General features: G+C 41.3%; 3 protein-coding genes across 4 annotated transcripts; 2 read left to right on the top strand and 1 right to left on the bottom strand.

Annotated features, from left to right (window-relative positions):
- Positions 1-967: 967 nt before the first annotated feature.
- On the bottom strand, positions 968-14,287 carry amdhd2 (amidohydrolase domain containing 2). Of its 2 annotated transcripts, none has more exons than XM_071528530.1 (12): positions 14,279-14,287; positions 11,512-11,594; positions 11,244-11,380; positions 10,287-10,426; positions 9,516-9,570; positions 8,712-8,924; positions 7,824-7,912; positions 6,529-6,673; positions 4,077-4,184; positions 3,345-3,413; positions 2,920-3,021; positions 968-2,777 (listed from the first exon to the last, which is right to left on the bottom strand). In XM_071528530.1, the coding sequence occupies exons 2-12, from the start codon at positions 11,592-11,594 to the stop codon at positions 2,704-2,706; spliced, it is 1,215 nt and encodes a 404-aa protein (XP_071384631.1). In that variant the 5' UTR covers positions 14,279-14,287; the 3' UTR covers positions 968-2,703. The 2 variants fall into 2 exon arrangements, with proteins under 2 accessions (XP_071384631.1, XP_071384630.1); XM_071528529.1 differs by lacking the exon at positions 14,279-14,287 and adding an exon at positions 12,896-12,932 and having other exon boundaries at positions 11,512-11,699.
- Positions 14,288-20,938: 6,651 nt separating this feature from the next.
- On the top strand, positions 20,939-21,568 carry LOC139651569 (noggin-2-like). The gene has a single exon (XM_071528534.1). The coding sequence runs from the start codon at positions 20,939-20,941 to the stop codon at positions 21,566-21,568; it is 630 nt and encodes a 209-aa protein (XP_071384635.1).
- Positions 21,569-25,085: 3,517 nt separating this feature from the next.
- LOC139651567 (C-reactive protein-like) lies at positions 25,086-27,137 on the top strand. Its single transcript, XM_071528531.1, has 2 exons — positions 25,086-25,301; positions 26,729-27,137. The coding sequence occupies exons 1-2, from the start codon at positions 25,153-25,155 to the stop codon at positions 27,135-27,137; spliced, it is 558 nt and encodes a 185-aa protein (XP_071384632.1). The 5' UTR covers positions 25,086-25,152.
- The last annotated feature ends 496 nt before the right edge of the window (positions 27,138-27,633 follow it).

Raw genomic sequence — 27,633 nt, 5'->3', positions numbered from 1 at the left:
GACGCAGCATCGCCGTGTGTGTCGGTGGTTTTTTTTTACATCCAGGGGGTTCAGTTGGGGATTGCAAGGTGTTGCACTCGGCATATCTTTGAGTCCAAATTTTATCTTGACATTGTTTATTATTTTAATGGAGAGCAAAGACCAGATATGAAATTACCACAAATCTATTTAGAATTCATCTCTAAAAAAAAATCACGCCAGGGAGCATTAAGAACCCATAACTACAATAGTCTTTGGGCCTACTGTTGAGACCAGAGGTTCTCAAACTGGGGTGCGGGGACCTCCAGGGGGTCCTCCAGCAAACTGGGGAATAGTTTGATTTCAGTAATTCACTGGACATTATGCCAAATGGAGAATGTATGAGAATGATCAGAGGTTTCACTCTCACCACTGTCATCTCTCCACACGGTGTAGACCAGTGGTTCTCAACGTGGGGTCCGGGGACCACCAGGGGTCCCTGAGAGGGTTCCAGGGGGTCCCCGGCAAATTGATGAATTGTTAAACATCACCATTATTTAATTTACAAGACATTAATGCAATTATAGAATGTAGAAGAATGACTATTTTGATCATAGTTTCTCTGTTATCTCTCTACCTACAATACAGATAGTCATGGGATTCTGAACTAAATCATATCTGACAATAAAAATATTCTCAGATTTGGGTCCGAGAGACAAAATCTCATCAAATGGGGGTCCATGGCTCTAATGTGGACTAAATTATGGGTCCTCGATATGAAAAAGGTTGAGAATCACTGGTGTTGACAGTTCTACAGTTCAATACTAAATCAATGACAAAATTCACATCTGATCAAATGGGGGTCTGCAGCCATAATGTGTCTATTTGGAGGTGACATGAAAACACTTGAGAACTCCTGGGCTAGTTTTCAGTGTCTTCTCACCTGCATCTGTGTCCTTGGTCAACACTTAAGGGGCAAAGTAACACATCCAGTGATTTGTTTTAGCCATTTTAATACCAAAATGTTCCCTTTTTAATCATGTCTTTTTCACTGTTGATTTAAAATATGTTGTAAAGCATCTGGATATAGGTTAATAAAAATCCAACTCACACACACATCAAGTGAATAATCATTCATAAAAAAAAAATCTGTCATTTTATGAAATATAAAACATTCACACTCAGCATAGATCACAGCTCAGCTCAAATCTAATTACATTCTGGTAAATTACAGACTGAAAAAGAATGGTATGAACTGGGGTTTGACTGATATATGAGGCTGATACTGGCCTTTTATTGAAAATGGGATATCGACCAGACAGTATCATCCACCTTTCACCATCATCATCATCATCATCATCCTCGGTTTGAATGGAGAGTTTTAGTGTCTCATGATGATCTGGCTGCTGTTTCCGAGGCTTTTCTGCTCTGACAAGAATCTAATTCTGCAGAACACCTGTGATTTGTGGCCATGAAAATGGTCGAATACTAGCTATATAAACACTCACAACGCCGTATTAGGGCCATTGTAGGTGAATTTTTTTCTACCATAGCCAGAAATTTTAGAGAAAAAAACAACAACTCAAATTTGTCAGAAAAAACTCTCTATTTCTAAGACTAAAGTCCGAAATTTGGGAGAAAACAACTCAGAATTTCTGATTCATAACCTACCAACTTTCCATTCCTTTCAGTATCTAGAGAAGTAAACTTGATGCCATGTTTGTCGCAGCTCCTCATGCTCAGTGTCTGTGGTGTCCAGACTGAAATGTTCCACTTGGTTGATCCTACCTTACAGGGAAGCAATGTGGTTCCTTGCTAAAAATATGATTTTTCTGAGTTTTTTCCAGGGTTCCTACGCAGGTCTGGAAAGTCTGGAAAAGTATTAAAAATGAATTTGATCATTTCCAGCTCTTGAATAGTTTGGGAATTTGAAAAAATCTCTGGAAAAGTATGGAAAATGTTGCGGTTCAGGTCCGATACACACATAATTCTAGCTTTTATGTTGTTGTAGAGCCACTTTGAGTCCACAGTTTTTGTTGATGTGAAGAATAATGTTCAGATAGAGGGACGCTCTTATTACCCAGCCGCTGTCAGCATGCATTATATCAAATACCCACCAAAATCAAATCCAGTCAAGAACATAGGGAATTTTAAAATGGAAACCGTGTAGGAACCCTGCCAATCATCTCACATATTCTGATATTTGTCGCAGTGAAGAACAATCTTCATCTATACAGTGATATGACCTAGTTAGCAGGGGCAAGATGTCTATCTGCGTAAATCATATTGAACACCAGACAAAATCTTCAAAACAAATCAAGGTCTGGAAAAAGTATGGAATTTTTTTTAATTGAAAATGTGTAGGAACCCTGTTTTTCTCACAAACTTCTGACTTTAATCTGAGAGTTTTTTCACAGATATTACCCCTCTCTCCCCACCTGCACTAAAAAAAAAAAAAAAAATCACCTAAAACAGCCCTAATACGCCATTGTAAATACTAGCTAAGGCAATCCACAAATATCAGTGATGGCTTTAAAAACCCTTATCGATCAAACCCTAGTCCTAGACAATTTGAGAGGAGAAGGCAAAAGCAATGTAGAACTGAGATTAACAAGACGCACTGGCTCAGTGACTTGTGATTTCTCTGGTTTGGGAGAAGGTGTCTGGTTCTGTAGCTGTGAAGCAAGAAGGCTCACAGTTCATCACAGTCCAGATGTTTCCACCAGCAGGGTTCGTCTCCTCAGCTCATTTCCTCCAAACCTCTTCTCCAGAAATATAGGTGGCTTTGATGTTGAGGGCGTCGTCGAGCAACACGAGGTCTGCAGAGGAGGTTGAGGGTGTGCGGAGGGGGAGGGGGGACACACACACACACACACACACATATATAAGGAACATAATACACAGATATACGAGGAAGACAATGCACCTGAAGGCATCACTGGGTGTGTGTTGAAGCCTGACCTGCGTCTGCGCCGAACTCCAGGCTTCCCTTCTGGTGGCTGATGCCCAGAAGCTGAGCCGGGTGGAGAGAGGCCGCTTCAAGAGCTTCCTCTATACTGCAGCCTGTATACACACACACACACACACACACACACACACACACACACACACACACACACACACACACACACACACACACACACACACACACACACACACACACACACACACACACACACACACACACACACACACACACACACACACACACACACACACCAATGTCAGGATCAGGATTGGGTGATTTGACGGCATGTTTTGTTTCACTGAAAGATGGATTTGAACAGGAAACCATACATACAAATATACACACACACACACACAGACAGACACACACACACACACACACACACACACACACCCTCACCCACACACACACAACTCACCTGAAGCCTGCTTGAAGTGCCTTACACACATGTCCATTGTGGCTATGCTGCCACAGAGGGTCTTGGTACCTAAAACATGGAGTATAAAATCATCTTTAATCATGTTCAATAAACAGATAAACAGATATATCAATTAAAACATAATCAGTTTCATCTTTTAAATCACTTCTTAAAACTTTAATATTATCTTCCTATTATCCATTACTATTGTTACATATACTGTATATATATATATATATATATATATATATATATATATATATATATATATACACACATACTACACTATACTACATTTTACAATGCTTTATTTGTAATTTATTTTATGAGTATGATGTTTGCTTTTATGTGATAAAGCGCTTTGTAAGTTTTGTTTTAAAAACATGCTGCACAAATAATGTTTATTATTGCTAGTAGTATGAATGACAAGCAGCAGATCAGGCTCTTCTGTATTCATGTCATTTACTAAACTACCTTGTTAACTTGCAGGTAGTGGAGCCCATTTATTTATTTATTTATTAATATATCAAGAATGCTAACAGGGCTGTCATGTTTGTTTTGGGGGTTAATTGTAGAATGAAAAGACTTTCCCTCCACACTGTGACAAATGTCTGGTGAAACAGGCTAATATTCAAAATGTCAAGCTGCTGTCTCTCTAATGACATAAAGACTCAGTAGAAAGTGTGATTTTGTGTGTTAGTGTGTGTTTTAAAAGTGAAAATAAAGTGAGACCTGCCACATAAGCGTGCAGCCCCTGGATCTCGATGACCTGCTGGCCCAGAGTGTGTCGCCCAGGAGGAAGACCCATCGCTGTGATGGCATCTGTCACCAGAACCAAGCCTGGAGGACAAACCACCATGTTGCACCTGCTTTGTTACTGATACTTAGAGGTGAGCACAGGCTCTGTCATGACTTTCTTTTTGTTTCCCAGACAACAACAAAAAAAGATTTTAAAATTTTTTGATATATACTGTATGTGCCTTGTATTTTTCTGTCATGATTTTCTGTGTTTTTCTGAGTTTTTGAGAGATTGTCCTGTTGGTCAATTTACCTGTTAAGTGATGAGAACATAGACACCATCATCCATGTGTCCCTGGTAGATCATTAGCTCTCATGCTAACACATTAGCATTATACACTATGTTGAGTGACAGTAGCCTCTAACATTATCCCAGAAGTGAGAAAATGAGAACTGGTAGCAGCTCTAATGCTAAATGGTAGGTAATCGTAAATGATATGTGGCCAAGTCTGGTAGTTTTGTGTAGTAGACTGGTATAATTTACATGAAATATAATACCAAAAATAACATACGGTTTTGAGGTAGCAGGGACTACTTTCCCTGTTTCCATAGACAGTGAAGGTGCTGGGCGATAGGAGACTGTGTGCAGCTAAAAATCACTTCACTGCGGATGAATACGTGGTTGTTTACCTGAAATAGTTCCAAAACTAAACCTGGCTACATCAGCTATACTGAGTTAATGGTATCTAATATTCAAAATGTCTTAATCTACAGGCCATGTAATAAAAACACTAACAACTTTTTAACACTAAAAGGTCAGTCTTCTTACTTTACATAGGCTAAAGCTAGCAGGCTCCTATCACTCCACATAGTGTATGCTAAAGTGTTGCTAAAGCATGGAGCACCGGAGCCAATGATCTCCCAATCTCCCAAAAAACCTCCTTTAAAAGACCTGGAAATTGTCAAAATAATTGTTTTAAACTCTTCTATACTTTGCAGACCTGCAGAGGAACCCGGCAGACATCTAGGGTAAGACTGCTGCTTCAATTTTTTAGAGATTCTTTAAGCCTTTTTACATTCAGCTTTATTGTAAACAATAGAGTGGAGAGAGACAAGAGGCATGGGGTGGGGAGAGAGGGTGAGACATGACACAGAAGTGAGAGCCTATTCTATTTTTATTGGCTCCCTAACCACCCTGAAAAAAACAGCAAAATGCCTGGAAAAAAAAGCGAACGGCAGCTGTTACATTTACTGCTAATGGTGTATGGTGTATCGTTCCGTGAAAAACGCTATCCTCAGTGGACTGTACACGAAAACAACAGAACTACCCATGCAGTTATTTAATCTGTGCTGCTGATAATGTTTCTAGACCAGACAATTGATCCACCAGAGTCTCCATGTTTTTGGGAGACTGGCAGCAGATGAGCAGAGTTGTTGTGTGGAGCTCGAAGCATGAAGGGAAAAACTGATGTAGATCCTTAACTGTTCATTTGAAAAGACTTAAAAAATACCCTCAAATTAAAGCTAATGCCCCATACAAATGTCAGCAGAATTATAAGCCAACTTGTGAACTGTTGCAAAATATAAAATGCAAATTTAGGTGCCATCAGTTTCCATCTGCTTGGTTGAAGTGAAAAAACAAATGAAAAAAAACAAACACACAATCGGCTTCCTGAACAGGAAAGGAGGAAAAGAGGAGGTAGTGGAGGAGAGGAGGAGGTAGTGGATGAAAGGAGGAGGTAGTGGAAGAGAGGAGGAGGTAGTGGGGGAAAGGAGGAGGTAGTGGAGGAGAGGAGGAGGTAGTGCAGGAAAGGAGGAGGTAGTGAAGGAAAGGGGGAGGTAGTGGAGCAAAGGGGAAGGCAGCAGAGGAAAGGAGGAGGTAGTGGAGGAGAGGAGGAGGTAGTGGTGGAAAAAAGGTAGTGGAGGAAAGGAGGACGTAGTGAAGGAAAGGGGGAGGTAGTGGAGGAGATAGTGGAGGAAAGGAGGAGGAGGTAGTGGAGGAGAGGAGGAGGTAGTGGGAGAAAGGAGGAGGTACAGGAGGAACGGAGGAGGTAGCAGAGGAGAGGAGGAGGTGGTGGTGGAGGGAAGGAGGAGGTAGTAGAGGAAAAGAAGAGGAGGAAAGGAGGAGGCAGTGAAGGAAAGGGGGAGGTAGTGGAGGAGGTAGTGGAGGAAAGGGGGAGGTAGTGGAGGAGGTAGTGGAGGAAAGGGGGAGGAGATAGTAGAGGAGAGGAGGAGGTAGTGGAGGAGAGGAGGAGGTAGTGGGAGAAAGGAGGAGGTACAGGAGGAACGGAGGAGGTAGCAGAGGAGAGGAGGAGGAGGCAGTGAAGGAAAGGGGGAGGTAGTGGAGGAAAGAGGGAGGTAGTGGAGGAAAGAGGGAGTGATTTTTGGAGCTTTGGGACCTCTCCCTCTCTAAACCTGTAGGCCAGGTTGCAGTTCTCCTCCTGACCTGAAGGGTGCGCTCTGTGGGCGATGCGCAGGGCGGCAGGGTTGGTGTGGATCCCGTCTGCGATCATGCCGTAGAACACCGTCCTGCCGGCTGGGATCTGGTCGCTGGTCAGCAGACCCACGATGCCCGGGTCACGATGGTGGAACTACAGCAGAGACAAGACAGGACAAGACAGCTTGAGTAAGAGATGATTATCCTGTTTATTATACGGCGGCTTCATGTGTGTTTGAGCAGCGCATGAAGTGAAGGAGCCGCACAGTTTGTAGGTTACTTAGGAATTACTCGGTTACTTAAAGGTATAAATTGTAACATTTCCGCATTAAAATATCTAAAAAAACGACTAGACCTATGTTGTATATTTTTTGGAGTTGTGTACTTAAATTATCACAAATGTTTCCAACAATGTTCAAACCCAGAGAAATCCGTAATTTTATTCAAGGTAACGGTGCGTTTCATTTGGTCGCCTGTCAATGGCGTCATATCCCCTTTACCCCCTAACTTCCTGTCAATGGTGTCATATCCCCTTTACCCTCTAACTTCCTGTCATGGCGTCATATCCCCTTTACCCCCTAACTTCCTGTCATGGCGTCATATCCCCTTTACCCCCTAACTTCCTGTCATGGCGTCATATCCCCTTTACCCCCTAACTTCCGGGGAAACACGGGAAACACCAGATGATCCGTCAGAGAGTGAGGAAGGAAGTCGGCCAACTAGCTAGCTAGCCGCTCTGTGTTTTTTTTGCGTTTAATAATGCTACAGCAATATCATTTTTTGTAAACATCACAAGTATTTGGCTAAGTATTATGGATGGATACTATGGATGGGTCATGAAAACTTAATATTCAGATATTCATTCACGGGGATCAGCGTTGTTGAGTGAGCGAGTTCAAACGGCTGAGGAAGCAGTTCCATCTTCTAACCCTGGAAGACCATGACATATTTGAATATTCATTGGTAACACTTTACAATAAGGGTACATTAATTAAGGGTTAGTTAATGCTTAATAAGCATAGTTAATGCTTAATAAGCATTAACTAACTAAGGTATTAATTTATACATTATTTAATAGTCATCTTTATAAACTATTAAATAATGTGTAAATTAATACCTTAGTTAACATGAACACCATTTGTAAATTACACATTAGTTAACTGTTAAATAAGGGTTAGTTAATGCTTATTAAGCATTAACTAACCCTTAACTTAGTGACCCTTATTGTAAAGTGTTACCTATTCATTTAAACAAAGCACTGAATAACGGCTACAGAGCCTGAGTGAGGACTAGTCGGGACTTACGGGCAGCATGGCGTTGAAGAGGTGGGTGATGAAGGAGGCTCCGTGCTGAACAGCCTCCTCAGCTTGGGACAGGTTGGCCACTGAGTGACCTGCATGAAGACAACAGGATGAAGCAGACTGAGCCTGCAGAGTCAGAGCTGCTCAGAGGGCAGATGCTGCAGGCTTCTCTCACAGAGCTTGACAAAGGATGATTTTAATATAATGTTTATTTAGAAAACAAAACCAGTATTCCCTGGCAGCTGACAAGGACCGATCTCACTTGTTAACCTTTGCCCCACTGTTTCATCTGTCCTGTCCCATCCTCGGCACCATGCTGCTGTGCCTCACCCCATACTCTACAGCAGTGTCTCCCAAAGTGGGAGGAGAGTCCGGGGATCGCTCAGGAGGCTCCAGGGACCTCCAGCAAAATCAGGAACCGTTAACAGTTGTCGACATTCACTAGGAGGATTTTACTAAAACCTGCAATGGAAATGTATTTCCTTTGCAGAATTTATTTATTAATTTAATCATTCAATAATGTTTTTTGTACATGAATTCTTCATTTAAAGACAGTCATGTATCCCAGTGTTCCCACTGAACAGGTGAGGTGGGTCATCCTGCCTTAAGGGGCTGCCAGCCCTCAAACAGTTTTGGGGTTGGCAGCTTCTTAGTCTGGGTTTCAGTGGAGAGTTTTAGTGTCCCATGATGGTCTAAATGTTTTTTCAGAGGGTTTTCCATTAGGGCATGAAAATTATCAAATTGGAAAATAATGGATATCGCCATAAAAAATCTGCTACCAGCAGCTTCAATACAAAAATATCAGTATCAGCCTTAAAAAAAAACCCTGATCAGCAGTTTGGGCTGTTTGGTTCATGTTTTAGTGGATGTAATTGAATAAATAATGCTCACCTAAGGACACAGTGATGCCCCTCTGGCAGAGCTCCCGCACCACCGATTGGCTGCCGGCCAGCTCGGGAGCCAGCGTCACCATGGCAACATTGTCCAGGCTGCCGTAGGCCTCCATCAGGTCCTTTATCCCTCCGGACTGGAAGGTACGGAGGTACTGCTCAGGGTGGGCTCCTTTCTTCTCCACGCTGATGAACGGACCCTCCAGATGAAAACCTGCAGACAGACAGGTTAGATCAAACTTTATTGATCCCCAGGGGGAAAACAGAATACAAATATGAATATAGCAAATGGGGGTATTCAATACGAGAATAACGGCATGTATGCAGGTTGTGCAGCATAATAGCTGTAGAACATCCAGCCACAACAACATGAAAAATATGTATGTTATGAAACGATACAAAGAAGTGAAATATATATGAAAATAATAGAAAAATCAAGATATATGCAATATATAACAAATATGAGACTGAAGAAAAACAGGATGAAGGGAGGGAGATAGAAGGGAAAGAGAGAGAAATGTTTACATGTTCTATAGGTTTATATAAAATGTTTTTTGACACTTGTCAGTTAGTTTATGTTTAATACCCCTCACTTGCTCAACTCTATTTATATTGTATTTTTCTTTGTTATATCCTACTACTGTTTGCTGCTTCAACAACCCAACATCCCCACAAGGAAGATTAAAGTGTCATCTTATCTTAAATAACACTAGTCCTAATTAGTGTCATGTATGTCTGTTGATAGCTAATTACTACTTTATACAAAATAAAACCTCTCATTACAGCGGGAAAAGTCCCATCTTACCCAGAACCCCGGCTCCATGCGCTCCTCTGTTGTGAACTTTGATCTCAGGCAGGACCTGAAACGGAAACGCTTCGTTATGGTGGCATCTCATCACAACAATAAGAAACAACAGTAAACTTTATATGTAAAGCAGCTTTCAAATACAAAGCTTACAAAGTGCTTCACAAAGATCAAAGACATTACACTAAGCCATCCAGATTACCTAGAAATGAGTCAATAAATTAATCTGTAATAAAGGACAAAGGTTTAAGAAAAGAAGAATTGTTACAGAAGGCAAGTTGTTAAAAAGTGGTTTAATAGACTGAGGTGATTTAGCTATCCTAAGCTCCTCAGTATCGCTGAAACGATTAGTCGATTTATCGTTTAGTCAATCGACAGAAAATTAATCATAATTTTGATAATCGATAAATCGTTTTATTCATTTATCAAATAAAAACACCAAACATTTGCTGTTACAGCGTCTCAAAAGCTAATATTTCTTTGCTTTTCTCTGTTTCATATCATTATAAAATTAATACTTTGGGGTATTTTTGGGCTGCTGTAAGCAATTTTAAGAATCACTTTGGGTTGATGTCGGTCGATAGTGAAGACAACATGAAGCAGATCGAAGAGACTAGAGTGCGGAGGTTAGCAAATATGTTCATGTCACTGAATTTGTGCCTAGAAATATCCCAGAACCTGAGTTGGTGGTCTACGAAACAGAACCACCATGCAGAACTATAAACGCTCGCACCACAGAAGTATAATTTGCCCTTAAATGTGTCAGGTTACCTTGTGGTAGACGGCCGGAGGAGAGGTGACCAGCGTGGGGCAGAAGGACGTGACGCCGTGCTCCAGGATCTTCTCGGCCACAAAGGAAACTCCTCCGTTGACGTCTTCGGAGGCCTGAGAGAAGTCGATGCCGTAGCCTCCTACAACAAGACAGAGGACCGGTGACGACCCGGAGTGAGCGGCACTGAACCGGCCTCCAACAAAAACACTCTAACAGTGAGAACAAGCTGTAAGATTATAGTGCTGGACGACATATGACATCATGATATTCTGCAATTAGGGCGATAATTCAATATGATCGTTTATCGTCTTTCAGTGGAATAATATTGTGATGATATGGTGATTTTGGGATATCGTGACACACAATTCTGCTGTTAAATTGATGATAATAAGCAAATTTGTTTTAAAAATGTTGACAAAAAGAAGAATATTATTTGAAAAGTTCAGTTTTGTTTGACATCACACCTAACATTACCATTTGTTCCAATGGGATGAACATTCATATATATCGATATATCACCATAAAAGATTCTTATGATTATCTATTGATTTGAATCATATTTAGAGCTGCAACGATTAATCGATTAATCGATTAGTTGTCAACTATTAAATTAATTGCCAACTATTTTGATAATGGATTAATCGGTTTGAGTAATTTTTTAAGAAAAACGAGTCAAAATTCTCTGATTCCAGCTTCTTAAATGTGAATATTTTCTGGTTTCTTTACTCCTCTATGACAGTAAACTGAATATCTTTGGGTTGTGGACAAAACAAGACATTTGAGGACGTCATCTTGGGCTTTGGGAAACACTGATCCACATTTTTCACCATTTTCTGACATTTTATAGACCAAACAACTAATCGATTAATCGAGAAAATAATCGACAGATGAATCGACAATGAAAATAATCGTTAGTTGCAGCCCTAATCATATTGCCCAGCCATAGAGTTTGGTACCATTGATCTGGACGTCTATAAAGCCCGGGGCGATGATGCTGCCTCCACAGTCCACGCGCTTGTCGGCGTAACCCTGCTCATCAAAGAACAGCTTCTCCGGGTCTAAAATCCTTCCTTCACGAACCCACAGGTCCTCTCTGAAAGCACACACACACACACACACACACACACACACACACACACACACACACACACACAGATAGTACTTTTTAAACTGTGTATAATGTAGTGTGGGACGTCCGCAGCTCTGTGTCTCTGTGTGCCGTACCTCTGCAGCTTGTGCTCCCTCAGTATCCTGCAGTTGATGAACTGGGTGATGGGAGCGTCGGACACAGATTTATTGGAAGGCATTTTTTTTTTTTTCCTCCGGCAGCAGCAGTATTTCACCTTTCCTGCAGAGTGGAGGCAGGCCCGCTCACTCTGGAATCAATCCACTGTTCCGCTTGCTTCAGAGGACTGAAAAACACAGCAGAGTAAACCAAACACTGACAGGAACAGTTCCATATGAAAGGAGGAAACAGGGATGTAGTGGAGGGCAAACCCACCTAAACCCAGTATACACATCTTTTAAAGTCTGACATAAATGATGGAAATCCATAGTAGGCTACCCATCATAAAACTAGTATCAACGTCATTTGAGTATAGGGAACTTTAAAGGAAGAAAAAAAACACATAAATTAATGCTTTTCCTGAGAGTATAGTTGATTTTTGCTTCTATTGGTGGGTGTCTGCCATATGATGATCACCAACTGGAAGTCATAGTTTACCCTCCTTTTTATTTATCATTACATCACTGCATATGAACAGCCCGACCCCAGATGCACCAATATAAAAAGATATCTTATCACAATAGGGTGCAGCAGCTGACTTTGACCCCATATGTATCCTCTCAAGTTACATTAGGCCTACTAAAAGCAGCATATTAGTTTTCTCAATCTTTTTTTTTTTTTTTTTTTTAATTTGTACAAGTAAACTGTCACCTAACTCATTATCATTTTTGGGTTCAGTTCAGCGATAGGTTCCGTTCTCTCTCTCTTATGTGGAGTAAACATCACGCCAAACTCCATTCATAAATCTGGCATTTTAATGTTGCCTTAGTTCTCAGCAAAGGTACATACCTGGTAGACAATTACTTAATGTTTTACGAAACGTTAGAATCCACTCTTCAATTCGGCATACATCTAATACACCAACCAGCACTTATTTCAATAAATTGTCAACTTTTTGACTAGTTTGCCCTGTATTCCTACGCGGTAGCGGACAGTGTGAACCAATCCATAAAGTTGATATTTTAACGTAATAGAGTGCTGCTTAATGGATCTTCTATATGCCGTATTCCCCAGTGGACACTAATAATTCGTAAAATGCCCTCAGTTATATTCCAAAAGGTTTATACGTTTCCCGATACGCAAAGCAACATTAAACTAGAATATTTTTGAACGGAGTTTCGACAAAGAACGTCACGGATCGGTGTGAAGTTCCCCAGTCCAGTAGCCATGTCTAAATAAGTCCTGCTAACTAAGCTACTATGGGATATTTAACGGCGTTTAGCGTAAAACATGCAGCTTATTACGGTAAGCGAGCCTGACAATGTAGTTGACATGAAAAATGGTAAATATGACCAGTTCCTGTAGTGAAAGTACAGTACTTGCCCCATAAGCCAGTTCTCCAGAGTGGATCAGACCAGAGGAAGCGGATGGGGTCACGTGACGGAGCGGGGCTGCAAGTCAGCTGATCAAACCAAAACGGTTTGCCTCTGCTCTTCACTGAGAGGCACAGCACAGGTACACACTGTGGCACTGCTGTGTGCGTTATCATATCTAGCTTCCACAACAGAAAAGAAAGCAAATAGATTTTGATACGCAATAGATATACTTAAAGTAAATATACAAGAAAAGGAAACACGAAATTGAATTTAAGAGATTGATGGATTCCTTTAATTTCAATATAAAACAAGTAATAATTAAGATTGGTGTGAGCCACTCTGGACTTGTGACTGTGGAATTCATCCAAAAGACACAAAATCTTGATTCTATAATATCAGTGAGGAAAAAAGCAGGTAAATAAAAACAGGATCAAGTCTTCATTCATGTTCATTAACCTGATAGAATTGGTTTGCCCGAGTCAAATTTCCTTTGGGACAGAAAGTAAAGTTTTATCTTGTCTTATGATAACTTATAACAAATGCCAAGTTCTCAGTTGTTCCGTCTTGAATATAAAACACCTAAAACCATAAAACCTGGATGTCTGGAGCTGTAACTCCACTAAACACATACTGGCATCTAGTGTGAGACCATTAACACTACAGCTCACACAGTGTGTGTGTGTGTGTGTGTGTGTGTGTGTGTGTGTGTGTGTGTCATTTTCCACCAAAACTTCCAAACCCTAAACTATATTGACTGCAATTCTGAGTTGATGACAGACAAGATATTATTATTTGGTCAATAAAAAAAAATATATAGCCTATATATATTAGAAGTAGGTTACCAAACTATCATTTTAGAGGGAATTTTGGTCCTGAATGCCCCTGTAATGTGTTTTTTTTTTTTTTTTTTTTAGATTTATAGCTTCTAAATAGATTTCTGGGGATTTTAGCTTGAATTTTGCTCTAATTACGAGATCAAATTTGGACTGTTTTAGGCTAAGTTATGGAGAGTGCCACACTATGCTATACCCAATAGACACCCCTGGTATGTGTGTGTGTGTGTGTGTGTGTGTGTGTGTGTGTGTGTGTGTGTGTGTGTGTGTGTGTGTGTGCTGACAAATCCTGCACAAGCAAGCAGCAGCAGTGGTGTAATCCACAGCATTATGGTTTCTGAAGGCCAAACTCAACTCCAGTTGGTCTTGTTTATTGAACCAATGGTGTATCCAAGCTGAAGTCGGTTACACTTTCTACTCTCTCACCAGTCAAAAAGAGATTAGCTTGTTCGGTAGCTGGCAGTCAAATATAGGACTTGGATTCAGAAGAGACCTGGAGAGAAAGCAAAGACACCTGTAGTGGCAGCAGACAACTTCAGTCTCTTACTTTGAATTACATCAGCAAATATTCCCAATCTTTTATGTTGAATTACAGCTCCAAATATGCCCAAACCTAATGGGTCTCTTCAGTTATTAATTAGGAAATGAACTCACAGTTTACTGGCTGTAGAAGCATCAAAGCAGCAGCAAATCAAGAATTGGCTGTTGACCTGTAGTTGCGGTCTTATTTGGTGTGAAAAGAGGACAGCGGTGGCTGGGAAATGGATTACAGTCAGCCATCAGTCATAGTTTGTGGTCTTGGTCTTGGAGGACGATGTCCTTCCTTTCTCCAGGACGCTTCTCTTGAAGTTTACAAGTTGTACAAGAGTTACAACAAAGACAAAGAGAGCTTAAAGGATTACCATGACATTTTGAATAAACCCTTTTCACAAACATAGCTGACAGGCCTACTTCCACTTTGTTGTTGCAGGGTAAAGATCGGTTCTCACCATTGCAAGCAATGTTAAAAAGCCATTTTTCTGACACCTGCGACTGTCTGGGGTCACTGATTTTGTGTTTCAACAGAGTTTATAACACAATACAGGTGTTGTCACTGACATAGCTTTCTGTGTGTGATAGAGGGTCACAAAATGCTAATTGGCTAACTGTGGCTAACGGTCATTTATGTGCTGTTAGCATTTTGTGACCCTCTCAAATCTCAAATCACGTTTTTACAGTCGAACAGTCGTCTGATAACAGAAACAGAAAGATATGTCAATGATAACGCCTGTATTGTGCTACGTTGAAGCACAAAATAATCACAGTCGGACAGTCGGAGGAGACAGAAAGTTGGCTTTTTAACAGCTGGCAATGGTGAGAACCGATCTACACCATGCAGAAGTACATCAGCCATGTTTGTGAAAAGGATCTATTGTTCCAGGTGCTTTTCTGTACCAGTCAACTGACACAAAGTGTAGAAAATGCTTCTACTTGTCCTTCAGCCACCCCAAAGACTGCTTGCTAACATTATGAAAGCAACGCCTGTGGCTGTGAGATGCTAACAGTGTAATGCTAAAAACGGTAACAACGAGAAAAGCTTCCCCCCCCCCCTCCCCCCACATTGTAACAAATGCCTGGTGAAGAAAAAATAACAGGCTACAATTAAAAAATGTAGAGGTTTCTCTTTCCGGTTTGCCTGTGCAGCCTGTCAGGTTTGATGAACACTGACTGGCCGCCCGCATTAAGCTAAGCTAAAATAGCATGGAGCTGTTGCGATGATGTCATCAGCGGTCGTTCTGAGCGGATGAGTCAGTCGCACCTGCGTCATCGAGCCGGGAACGACCCCGCAGAGCGTGAACGTTAAAGGTGAATCCTGCCCCGCGGATCAGCAGCTTCACACACACACATTAGCACTTTACCTCCACCGCACAAACAGGCCACCATGATATTATATCGCACTTTCCAACAGGCTCGAGGGGAGGGTGATATTAACTCAGAGAGATTAGATTAGAATAGAAAACTTTAAAGCAATATTCCACTTAGTTTTGGCTCTTGAAAACCAGAATATAAACTACTCACCAAGATCGGATGCAGCTGGACCAGTTTGTAACGTTTGTAGATTTTGAATGAGGCCACGAAAATATCCTGAAAACTTACATTTAACATGTTTGTGAACAGATTGAACAATTTATCCCGCTTTTAAGACAACAAAGCAGTAATTGGTCAGTCGTCATTTTGCATTTCTATTCTTGGTTTACACTAAAATTAGAATTTAAAAATTCAAGTAGATCCGGTCTCCCAAACAGTAACTATCTCTCCTAAATGGTTTCCCTCTGCTGTGTTCTCTTCTATCAATAGAAATGCAATTTGGTGAAATTATGTGCTAAAACGCCGGACCACACAGTCAACTGAAAATCTCAGCAGCAGGATCTGTTGTTGAATCTGTTCACCAACGTGTTAAATGTCAGTTTTCAGGTTATTTTCATGGCTCATTCAAATGAACAGGAAGTAAAAATCTGAATGCTACAAACTCGTCCAGCTGCATCCGATCTTGGTGATTCGTTTATATTCTGGTTTTCATGGCGGTCAAGAGCCGAACAACCCCCATGTTAAAACTGAGTGGAATATTGCTTTAATGTTCTTATTGAGGCAATTTGTTTTGCAGCTTAACAACATCTTTAATGACAGCAAAGAGTGCAGTCGCAATAGAAAAGGCCACTTAGCTCAACCGGATGGGGTCCAACAGGCTTTTCTGTGATTAAAGGAATAGTTCCCCCCAAAAATGAAAATTCTGTCATCATCTACTCACCCTCATGCCAAATGAAACACAGGTGAAATTTGTTAGTCCATATAACACACAGGGAGGCTGCAGCACAACTTGGTAGCAGCCTTCTCCAAAACAACTGAAGTCAATGGGGACCTGTTCTTTAGAGCTCCAAAACAAAAACAGCCAAACAATCACACTGTGAATAGAAAGACCTATACACCATTATTTGTTGCAAATCAATCAGCTGTAGTTAAGATTTGCACTAAATGATGGTGTAAATATACTGTAGGTCTTTCTGGAACTCTGAAGAACTGGTCCCCACTGACTTCAGTTGTTTTGGAGAAGGCTGCTATGGAGTTGTGCTGCAGCCTCCCTGTGTGTTATATGGACAAACTTCACCTGTGTTTCAACTGGCATGAGGGGGAGGAGATGATGACAGAATTTTCATTTTTGGGTGAACTATTCCTTTAAGGACTAAACATGGTGCAAGATGACAACTTCTGCATTTTGGAGACCAAGAAGGACAAAGGACGCTCCCGCTGTCAAAATCGCTGCGGCCCCGATGACGTGAAGCAGAGACTATAACCAGGAGGACAACATCAGGGACCAATAGATCCTTTTCACATTGTCATGGTAACAGCTTCCATATTGAGAAACTTCCTGTGGCAACTTTATTTTTGCGAGAATCTGCGAAAATCTTGTAGCCTGTCTCTAGTTTAGGAGTCTACAAAAACAGTCTTTGTACTTCACCAACGTTAATTTTGGGCAAGTTGTGGAGCGATTTAGTGAAGGCCAGAGCTGGCAACAGGAAGTTCTAATGCACCTGTTTCTCAATGCAGAGGCTGTTACCATGACGATGTGAAAAGGACCAATAGGCAGGGGGGTTTGGCGAGTTACTGTACGTCTCCTCTGGGGATAACAAAATAAGTCCAAAAATTTATGAAACCAGTGTTGTGGTGACAGGTTTCAACAGTTGGGATTTCTCTGTTCTGGGTCTTCATGCTGAAGCTCCACCGGCAGCAGCAAGGACCGCTGCTAAGCCATTCCAGGACGACAATGAGCTTAAATTAGTGCCGGCCACTTGCATAAAGGACTTTCATCTGATAGCCAGAGGCTTTTTCTTTCACTATATTAAGACCAACTTAAGCACCAGAGGCACCTGGGAGCTCTGGGCAAGAATAGCTACACACTTGTGAGCAGATAGATGGAAAATATGCAGACGGACTGTTTGATGTTTCTTTTTAAATGTGTTTGATGTCCCTGTGGCCTGCATGGGGATTTATATTGTGTGCTCAGGGGTGAGTTGATTTAGTCTGTTTTTTAATCATCTTGAGAGTGTGTGTGTGTGTGTGTGAAGTCTCTTTTTTGCTAGAGATGAAAGACTACAGATCAAGGCTGGTATTTAGTATTGGAGCTTAAACCATTGTATAAGTATGTGGGTGTGTGTGTGTGTGTGTGTGTGTGTGTGTGTGTGTGTGTGTGTGCACGCATGTGTGTATATGTGTGTCTGTGGGTGAAGAAACAGCTGAATATGAGCATCAGTCCAGACTTCACTTTGTTCTGCTAGGTTTTCCAAGCATGAGGAACTGCTGGCTATCAGGTGTCAGCATCCATCTCCTTCTACCCATAATCCCTTGTGTTTTGGGGTCTTTTCCTCTAGTTGTTTCACATTATGTTCTCACTCCTAACAAACTGCACTGCGGTTTTCTTGTTGGAGGACTGAGACTCACATTTTCAGACGTCTTGGTTATTTGGCTCCACCCTCCACCAGAGTTCAAACGATATTGTCCTCACCTGACAAAACAAACCAAACCAAAGGAGGAAATACTCCAGAGTTCAATTAAGCCAAAATTGCACAAAATCCTGTGCATTTATTGTACTTGGTGATGAAAGTGACACTGATGCTAATGTTTCGTCTGTCAAGGCTTCAGGAAGCGACCAGTGTGGAAACTCTCAGGCGGCGTTGTGATGCAGAGGAGGCATGGAGGACGCCGTGATGTCATCTTCTCTTGAGGCGTTGTTGCAATACTGAAATTAATTTAGGGAATTTGTGTAGTCACTGCTCATAATCTCACTTGACTGGGTGCAAACAGGACGGTCGCCCAGAGAAACTGATTCAGTAAATGAGAATGGTGAGCAACGTCCACCGAGGCGCCTCATGGCCAAAACCAAGGCAGATAATAGACGTGTTTTAATGGGTGGAGAGCAAGACACTTATTATCCGCAGTCACGCCGAACCTCACACAAAATGAGCGATGAGCGGATCTCTGAGGCTTTTGAAGGGCTGCGGTGTGTCTCAACCCGTCGATCTGCATATTCACCCCGAGGCTCCTGGCAGCCGCTTGCGTCAACAGGCCTTTTCGCGTTTGAAACGTGCCAGATTGGGCCGAATTTCTATCGACTTCTTACACGTCAAAAGGGCGCGAGAGCTGTGACAAAATTCATCAGTTTCAATTAAACAATTAGCTGAAGGTGTGAAGATGTCTTGCCTGGAAGAACATACGTCACCTCAGCTAGTGACGGACGTGTTCTGTCACAGTCTGTCACCACATATCTGTCAGAGACCTGAGACACCAAACCAGCCACAAATACAGACAACTGTTAAGTATTTTGAAGTATAACAAGTGTTTTTTTCCCTGTTGTCATGAGGGCAAATCAGTTGATCCGATACACAAAAGCTTATAATGTTTTGTTGCCATGGGACAGCATATGTAAATGAATTCAAAGTCTTTTCAAACGACTGCCAAAGGAAGCTAAGAAGAGCTTTCTTGAATAAACTGACAGTTACAGTGATACCTACATTTACATTTGTGTTGAATTTTTATTTTTCGCAATGAACTCGTCTATAGAAGTTCAGGAGTCGTCGACCTCCAACTTTCTCTGACTGTAACCAACAGGTTTTTTCCCCCAGCTCTTCATATCGATACAGGACATATTTCTCCTTGATGTGTATGATCTGGGAAAGAAAAAGAATAATATCATGCCACTGTTTTTTTGTTTTTTACATTGTTGTGTTATTATCCAGCTCTGATTATACTAATTATCATTCACTAACAATATGCTTAGAATGTGCTTATGATGCCTTATAATGCCTTCTGGGCACCACTTCAAGTAAAATGTTGCCTTTGGTTTTTCTTCTCAAGCTCTCTGTTGACACCTGCTGTTACAATAGAATAAAGTGTGTTTGTGTGTGTGTGTGTGTGTGTGAGAGAGAGAGAGAGAGAGAGAGAGATACATAGATACAAGAAGCAATTTATGAATAACTGCTGTTAAAAAAACACAATTACTAATTTGCAACAAAAATTTAGCAAGTCCCAAAGATAAGCCATGTATTTTGAAGCATTTTCAATTTGAAGAATGTGTAAGGCTTCTATCATTATTTATTTGTAAAACAACTCTCCCTGAGGACAAATATACTGTACATCTATAGCCTACACTGTAGTACTGGTGGAAAGAAAAAGTTGTAAAAAAAAACAAAAAAACAACAACAACTGAAAGTCATGCAAAGTTTTTTGAACAGCAACATAATGCTGAGCTCCATATTCATTCATTCCCTTTGGAGGGGGGATGAAAGACTGGCTCTGAAGTAAACTGCAGACTATCAGCTTTAAACTGAGGCACATTAGATGAACAGGTAAAACAGAAGTAGAAATATAAAAATATGGCTGCAGTTCAATTGGACAGCAAGCAGAACAAAACAACCTCAGTAAGGAATAAGATGTTGTCAACCTGGATATTTTCAATATGTTATAATAACAAAGATTTTCATATGTATAGGCTACATGGTCATTAATTGGTTTTTTTTGGGTGCCTTAGCCTAAGGGAGTCCAACTGTGATCTTGTATTGTTTTTATCATCATAATAGAGAGTAAAAATCACCAGAATTGTATGTTGAAGCCATAAATAAATAAACAGCATCAGGGAGCCTCAGGAGCAAAGTTCCCTCAGATAGATTGGTGACCTGCGTCTAAAAATTTATCACATTGACTAAATAATAATAGTCAGTCATCATTGCTCCACTTAGTCTCCAGAAATATATTCAACAGTGTAGTGACGCCTCTGATCTGACAGCGCTCTGCTGGTTTGTTGTGACTCCGCAGGCGTTAGTAATGACGTGTGAAGGCGTCATTACACGAGTAGTAAACGCATGTGTGTCCAGGGTATAAATGACATCTTGTAAAAGACTTGAAACTAAATGTGTCTCTGTATATTGTGAATGCTCAGCTGGACGTCGGCTTTAGATAATAAAAGCCTCTTTGGCGTCAATCAATCTACTTCAACAACTCTGACTTCCAGCTTCGGATGGACTAATGCTTTCCTGTGCGTAAAGATCCTTTTGCGCAACCGCGACTTATTGCCCAAACGATGCCGGCCATATTTTTCCAACTTTGCTCGGAGTTTCTCGTGAACGCTCAGATCAACTGTGGCCTGTTTCCCGCGGTGTGAAGCTCTGCCCGGTAGGAGCAGCAGGATGGGGATGCTGCCGGTCGCGCTGCTCTGCATCGTGGTGAGCAGCCAGCATCGCCTCGGCGCGCCTCAACATTTGCTTCTGCGCCCTTCACCCAGCGACCAGCTGCCCGTGCCGGACCTGAGGGAGGACCCGGACCCGGGACACGACCCCGGCGAGCAGGACTTAACCGAGAGCGTCCTGAGGAAGAGGCTGGGGAGCAACTTTGACCCCAATTTCATGGCCGTCTCTGCAGGGAATCTGTCCATCACCGACGGGCGCGCCGGCTTAACCGGGCGCATCCCGGACGAGCTGAGGCGACTGGATCTCACCACAACTCACTACGGCCTGCGGATGGAGTTAGGGAGGAAAGTCCGGAGGAAAATCGTGCATTTCCTGTGGGCGCACACGCGTTGCCCCGTCGCCTATGTATGGAAAGATTTGGGTGCCAGATTTTGGCCGCGTTTCGTCAAGGAGGGCCGCTGCGTCAGCGCGCGCTCCTGCTCATTCCCACACGGGATGTTTTGCAGAGCGAGCCGGTCCGTCAGCAAAACCCTGCTCCGGTGGTTCTGCCAGGGCGCCGCCTCACACAGACACTGCAGCTGGATACCGGTCCAGTACCCCATCGTCTCCCGGTGCAAATGTTCCTGCTGATCTTCTGTCATTATTACCTCCGGCTGTCTGTCCGTCTGTCTGTCAGCAGGATAACTCCAGAAGTTCTGCACGGATTTGCATGAAACTTTGTGGAAAGTTTGGTCATGGGGCAAAGAAGAACCGATTAACTGTTCACACCGATTGGCCAAAGGGGGGCGTGGCAGTGGGCGTGAACTAAAGCTGAGTGCAAAAACTACAGCCCTTTTGCCCCTCTATGGATTGCAGCCTTTGGCCTTATGGGCTAAGTGTGTCTGGTGCAGTGGAAGTAACTTATGCTGCATTCAAGTACTGTCAGAAATATATGAATTGGTTTTGTGCACATGAATGACACAATGCAGGGGAAAATACAGCATGGAAAGTGGCAATTTTCCCTGATAATCAAGTTGCCAAGATTTGACTTTTTTGGGGTGGGGGTGGGTGTGTCAACACCTTGTGTATTTTATCATCATATGTTATTGCTTGGTATTCTGTGTTAGTATTGTTGTATGTTTGTATTTTCACTTTTTATTTCACTTTAAGTTGTCAAATGTTCTTGTGCATTCTGGGCTAATAAATTCATTGTGTTGCTGTAGAACAAAGTATCCATGTGCCGCTTCAATTCTGAATTAATATTTTGTTACATTTTGTCAGTATTTCTGACCAAAAGCATTTGAAAGTCCTAGGACGTGCACACTCGGAAGTACGAGCTGTAGAGGAGCACTTGAAAGCAGCATTAGATCTGGTTATTGACCAGAGCTGCTATAGAGGCGTCTGGTACAGATAAGAGCTCTGTTAAAAAATGCGATAACCACCATTTAAAAAAAAGTGACTCAAACAATAATAAAAGTTATAGTTTATTGCTCCTCATAGGGAAACGATTGGTAGCACACATCTGGAACAAATTACTGGAATACTTAGGATAGGAAGTAAATTAAGTGTTTTTACACTTTTACAGGCTAGATCCTCTATACCAGTGATTCTCAACCTTTTTCATACCAAGGATCCTTAATTTAATCCACATTAGGGCCACGGACCCCCATTTGATGAAATTTTGGCTCTCAGACCCAAATCTGATAGTATTTTCATTGTTACATATGATTTTGTCCAGAAATCCATGACTATCTGTGTTATAACAGTGAAACTATGATCAAAACAGCCATTCTTCTACATTCTCTAATTGTGTTAACTTCTAGTAAACGAATGGTGAAATTTAACAATTCATCAATTTGCTGTGGTCCCCTGGAACCCCCTCCAGGTCCCTGGTGGTCTCATCACATCTCATGAGTCTATATCTTTCTCCTCCTGCCTGCTGAGCTGACAGGCAGACTGATCGTGTTCTTAAATCTGCTTTCGAGTCGACCTAAAAAAAACAAAAGACCATTATGCTGCCTTCAAGGGCCTGTCGGAAATATCAGAATTATTTCATGGGCTTTGTATAGGCTATTATCGAATGCATTAAAAGTTGTTTTTTTGTGTGAAAATGATTAGTCTGTTTTGTTCAAGGAATCAGGTAATATTTTGTCTATATTTAAGTCTTCTAGCCTGAGCCATTGATAATATTGTTACATGATAAAATAACAGACAGAATATGTCTTTGAATGTGTCAAAAAAAACCCAATTAAAATGGATGAAATAAGGCAGGCTCTTTCTTTATAGTTGCTAAGTCACAGTACCTGCTACGTGACTTGAGTGAGTGCATTTTGGGTTATATTTGCCTTGAAGTCGAGGCAGCCTGTCTCTCTGTCTGAACCCTGAACCCTGATATCTGCTCCAGGCACATATCACACTGCCCCTCCATACCTTACATTACATAAGCAAAGGGTCAATAAAGGTTATCTGCAGAGATCAGGGTTGTGAAATGGGGTAGAGTTTGAATCAAGCTATAAAAACCCCTGTTTGGCTTTTTTACAGCAGAAGGAACACAGTGGTATGTATACAGCTGCATTCTATTTTTTCATCCTGTTTTCTTTAAAATGTCTGTATAACTCCTTTAATAAAACAAAGACCACAGACAATTTTCATACCATGCAAATATAAGCTAAAATTGGGCTTGTGTAAGCACATGTAATGACTTGTGTTGGTTGATTTGTCCCATTTTTTGCAGATTTGACAACATGAGACTGTTGGCCACTCTGTTTTTCAGTGCCGTCGTCTGCTCCACGGCTTTGGCCGGTAATCATTTAATTATCCTTTACTTTGTGTCTGTGTGTGCAAATCTGTGAGTGGGAGAGTTGGATTTATTTATGAATGTATGAATTTACGTTGTAAAATAATTATGTCACTTATGGATAAACTGTACAGTATTTTGCAAATAAAAGGGTGAGTGAACTGAGTTTAGGTGGGATTATCTTCCACTACATCCCTGCTTATAACACTCTACTGGGCTAGATAATAAGCTGTGCGTGAAAGTTGGTCAGCTTTACACTCATTGTAATAACACTAGCTGTCAAGCAACACACACACGTACAAACACACGTGGACAGAGCACATTTTTGCCTTTATTTAAGAGGTGAAAGTGGAGAGAGACAGGAAACATTAGGAAAGAGAGAGGGGAATGACGATGACAGAGCACAGATTTAAATGTAAGAATATGTAGACAAAGTAAGTGGAAAACACATCCAGATGAATCGGTGGAGACTTAACATTTAAATGTCCTCCAGGCTGCTGCTCTGTAGCGGTTCTGAGAAAAGAGAATTTCCCTACAGGCATTAATAATATATCACATTGTTATATATGAACATTTAAAGGGGCATTAAAGAGGAACTAAACCCCAAACCCAAATCTGTGTAAAGCCTGACATCTAATGGTACACAGATTTGAGTTTGGGGTTTAGTTACTCATTAAGTAATCTATGACCTTTATCGAACTTTACTGGAAACGAGTAGGAACTGCAACAACACGGACAGAACTTATCTCCTCCTACACAGCCTCCATTTTGTGTTATGGGGCAGGAAAAACCATACGTATTGCCCCTTTAATTAATCAACACTGTGAAATTAACTCATCAATTCCTGAGGATTTGGAATTTGAAAAAAACTACAGGAAACAGAACTGGAATTGAATTGGAGTTTCGGGAAGCTGAATTTAATGCAATGAAATTCTGTGAAATTCCATGTTTTTCAGTTTTTTCTTACCAGACATCTGAGATTACAGGTAGTGTTACATATTATCAATACTGAATATCATAAAATGTTAAAGGAACCTTTCAGGTGGTATTTGATGTATAACACACTCATAATCCATACATTGGATGATTGGATGTATTTGATTTGTTTAACTGTTTTATTTGATTCTTAATGTTTTGATTTATAATGTTTAGCGAGTTGAGAAGAAGTGTAATTTCATAGAATTTAATGGAATTTAATTCTGTTTCCTGTCATTCCAATTCAATTCACATTCTGTTTCCTTACAGCTGGGTGACCTTTTATGTTTATTGCCTTGTTTCCATTTTTCTTACCTTGCTTTCATTGCTTTTGCTGCTATTTAATCTGTTGTTTCTTTGCTTTTGTTTTTTTGTAAAGCGCTTTGTTTTCCTTCATCTTTCAGGGTATTTGGTGGGAAAATCCCTGATCTTCCCCGCAGAGACGGCCAACAGCTATGTGGAGATGGTGCCTAAGAAGCCGTTGGCTCTGAGGGCGTTCACCCTGTGTATGCGCGTCGCCACGGAGCTGAAAGGCGAGCGCGAGGTCATCCTCTTCGCTTACCGGACGGGAGACTTTGATGAGCTGAATGTGTGGCGCGAGCTGGACGGCAGGTAGTCCCATACATACAGTCTATACTGTCTGACATGCTGTTGTGACGTCCACCTATAAGCTTTATACAGGCAGGAGTATAAGAAATACAAGGTGGTGACAGGACAAACATCAACACTAATACTATATTACACTAATACTCCACCATACCATTAGGGTTGACTGATATGGGTTTTTGAAGGCCAACATAGATACTGCTACTTTGGACTAAAGCTGCTATTTGTGCCAATATTCTACATCTTTAAATTTGACTTCATGCCGAAAAAAAGTCCCATGTCTGAATGTAGATTACCAAGTCAAGTCCATGTCATTAATGTCAAGTCTCAAGTCTAAATGTAGAACAGCAAGTCAAGTGAGAACAAATCAAGAGTCCAGTATCAACTTAATATCTTAAAGAAAACTAAATATCTAGGACTTTTCAATGCAATATGGTGTTAATGGGATAAAAACTTGGTAAGAACATCATGAGTTTGATTTCTACAATCAGTTTCAACTTCAATAAATTCAATAATTCCATACAAATTCAGAAAACAAACTGCTGGAACAAATCTCATGACTTTCAATCTGAGTCATTTACACAAACACAAGATCTCAAGTCAAGACTTTAGACCTTTTCAAGTCGTCAGAGTACAAGTCAGAGTCAAGTCCCAAGTCAGCAAAACCCAAGTCAAGTCTCAAGTCTTCTCTTCATGCATTAGGTCAAGTCTCAAGCAATTAAAACTGAGAGTCCTCACCTCTGAAAAATAATAATCATAACAATAAATCATACATACTGAGTAGAATCTGATCAAAATGTCTCATTAGAATCAGTTCAGGTTAAGGTCTTCCAGGGTAGTATTGATCAATTCTACAATTAATATGTAATCAGTCAAACTGTGTCATATCCATTATATCAGAGGTGGACGACACTGACCAACTGGTTGATATCCCATTTTAATAAGACATTTGCCAGTATTGTCCCAATGTATTGGCAAACCAATATATCTGTTTAAATCTAATAGGCCTACTAATATTGCTTCAGTTGAGAAATCACATAATGACAATGAGGCTGAAGTCCAGAGTGTCTGCCTTGGTACAAGAGGTAAATTGGTATAAAAGGTATTTAAAGAACTACACCTCTTTAGACAAAAGTAAAAAAAAATATAATATATATATATAGGGAATATTTAAGTCATTTAAGACGTGATCAAAACATCTTTCTGTGCAATACTATAAATAAACAAAAACCTGAAATTAAATTAAAGCCGACAAATCACAGCCATTGGAGCCAAAACATCAAACAAAGCTCACTGAAATTAGATGACTTGTTAGATTTGAGCATAATGTGAAGGATTCTTTTCAGTATCCTTGTGAAACATATTGTGTGTGTATGTGTGTGTGTGTGTGTGTGTGTGTGTGTGTGTGTGTGTGTGTGTGATAAAACCTTCAGATTGTCCTTCTACCTGAGCGGAGACGGTGTTTTCTTCCAAGTCCCTGAACTCGGCGCCCTTGAAACCCACCTGTGCGTGACCTGGGACTCCCGCTCAGGTGCGGCCGCGCTCTACATGGACGGGAGGAGGAGCCTGATGAAGATCTACAAGAAGGGCCACCAGGTGCGGCCGGGAGGCAAGGTCATCCTCGGCCAAGACCCGGACAACTTCCTGGGCAATTTCGACGCCAAGCAGAGTTTTATCGGGGAGATCACCGACGTCAACATGTGGGACTCGGTCCTCTCGTACGGCACCATCCAGGACTTGTATTCTGGGAGGCGGGTGCCAAGGGGAAACGTTTTTGACTGGGAAACAGCAGAGCTCAAGGTTCACGGGCAGGTCGAGGTCGTCACTCATGATGATCTGTAGCCCACTTTCCAACACACACAACATGCTGAAATAATGTCATGGAGGGCAATATAGGCTGTAGCACTATAGGGTCAGTGGAAGACTGTATGGTCACTAAAGCTACAATCAATCAACAATGTATAGACGGCTTCATGCATGGATGTATTAAACTAGGCTTCATGACAGGCTCTCTGGCGGCCATATTGGAGGTCCTCAGCTCTTGGGCAACAGTGTGGCTGTGAACTTGATTTTGTGTTTAAGATAAAATTACATCGTTAGCTATAGCATCTGGTCAGCTAACCATCACTGTCTTGTTAACACATCTGACTTGCACACTAGCTAACGTGATGTGGCTAGTAGCTAGAAGTGGATAGTAGCTGCATTGTGAAATTATATTAGCTGCTTTGCTAAATAACTAGCTGCTAAATAGCCAGTTGCTTGCTAGCTAGTAAGAAACTGGAAACAATTAGCCTAACTGGAGTAGAGACTAGGGCTAAAGAAAGACAGTTTACTGTGT

Source organism: Centroberyx affinis, unplaced genomic scaffold (genome assembly GCF_046629955.1).
Source record: "Centroberyx affinis isolate AG114_WGS23_722 - 3 ecotype Tasmania unplaced genomic scaffold, CSIRO-AGI_Caff_v1 ptg001684l_1, whole genome shotgun sequence".
Lineage (NCBI taxonomy): Eukaryota > Metazoa > Chordata > Actinopteri > Beryciformes > Berycidae > Centroberyx > Centroberyx affinis.
Note: the sequence above shows the minus strand (reverse complement) of the source record. Positions and strands in the feature narration are given on the sequence as shown.

Coding starts and splice junctions, on each gene's coding strand:
- amdhd2 (XM_071528530.1), bottom strand. CDS start 11,594: ATGCCTTCCAATAAATCTGTGTCCGACGCTCCCATCACCCAGTTCATC. Junction 9,571..10,286: donor CTCCGGCCGTCTACCACAAG/GTAACCTGACAC, acceptor TTTCCGTTTCAG/GTCCTGCCTGAGATCAAAGT. Junction 3,022..3,344: donor GCACTTCAAGCAGGCTTCAG/GTGAGTTGTGTG, acceptor GTGTGTATACAG/GCTGCAGTATAGAGGAAGCT.
- LOC139651569 (XM_071528534.1), top strand. CDS start 20,939: ATGGGGATGCTGCCGGTCGCGCTGCTCTGCATCGTGGTGAGCAGCCAG.
- LOC139651567 (XM_071528531.1), top strand. CDS start 25,153: ATGGTGCCTAAGAAGCCGTTGGCTCTGAGGGCGTTCACCCTGTGTATG. Junction 25,302..26,728: donor TGGCGCGAGCTGGACGGCAG/GTAGTCCCATAC, acceptor TAAAACCTTCAG/ATTGTCCTTCTACCTGAGCG.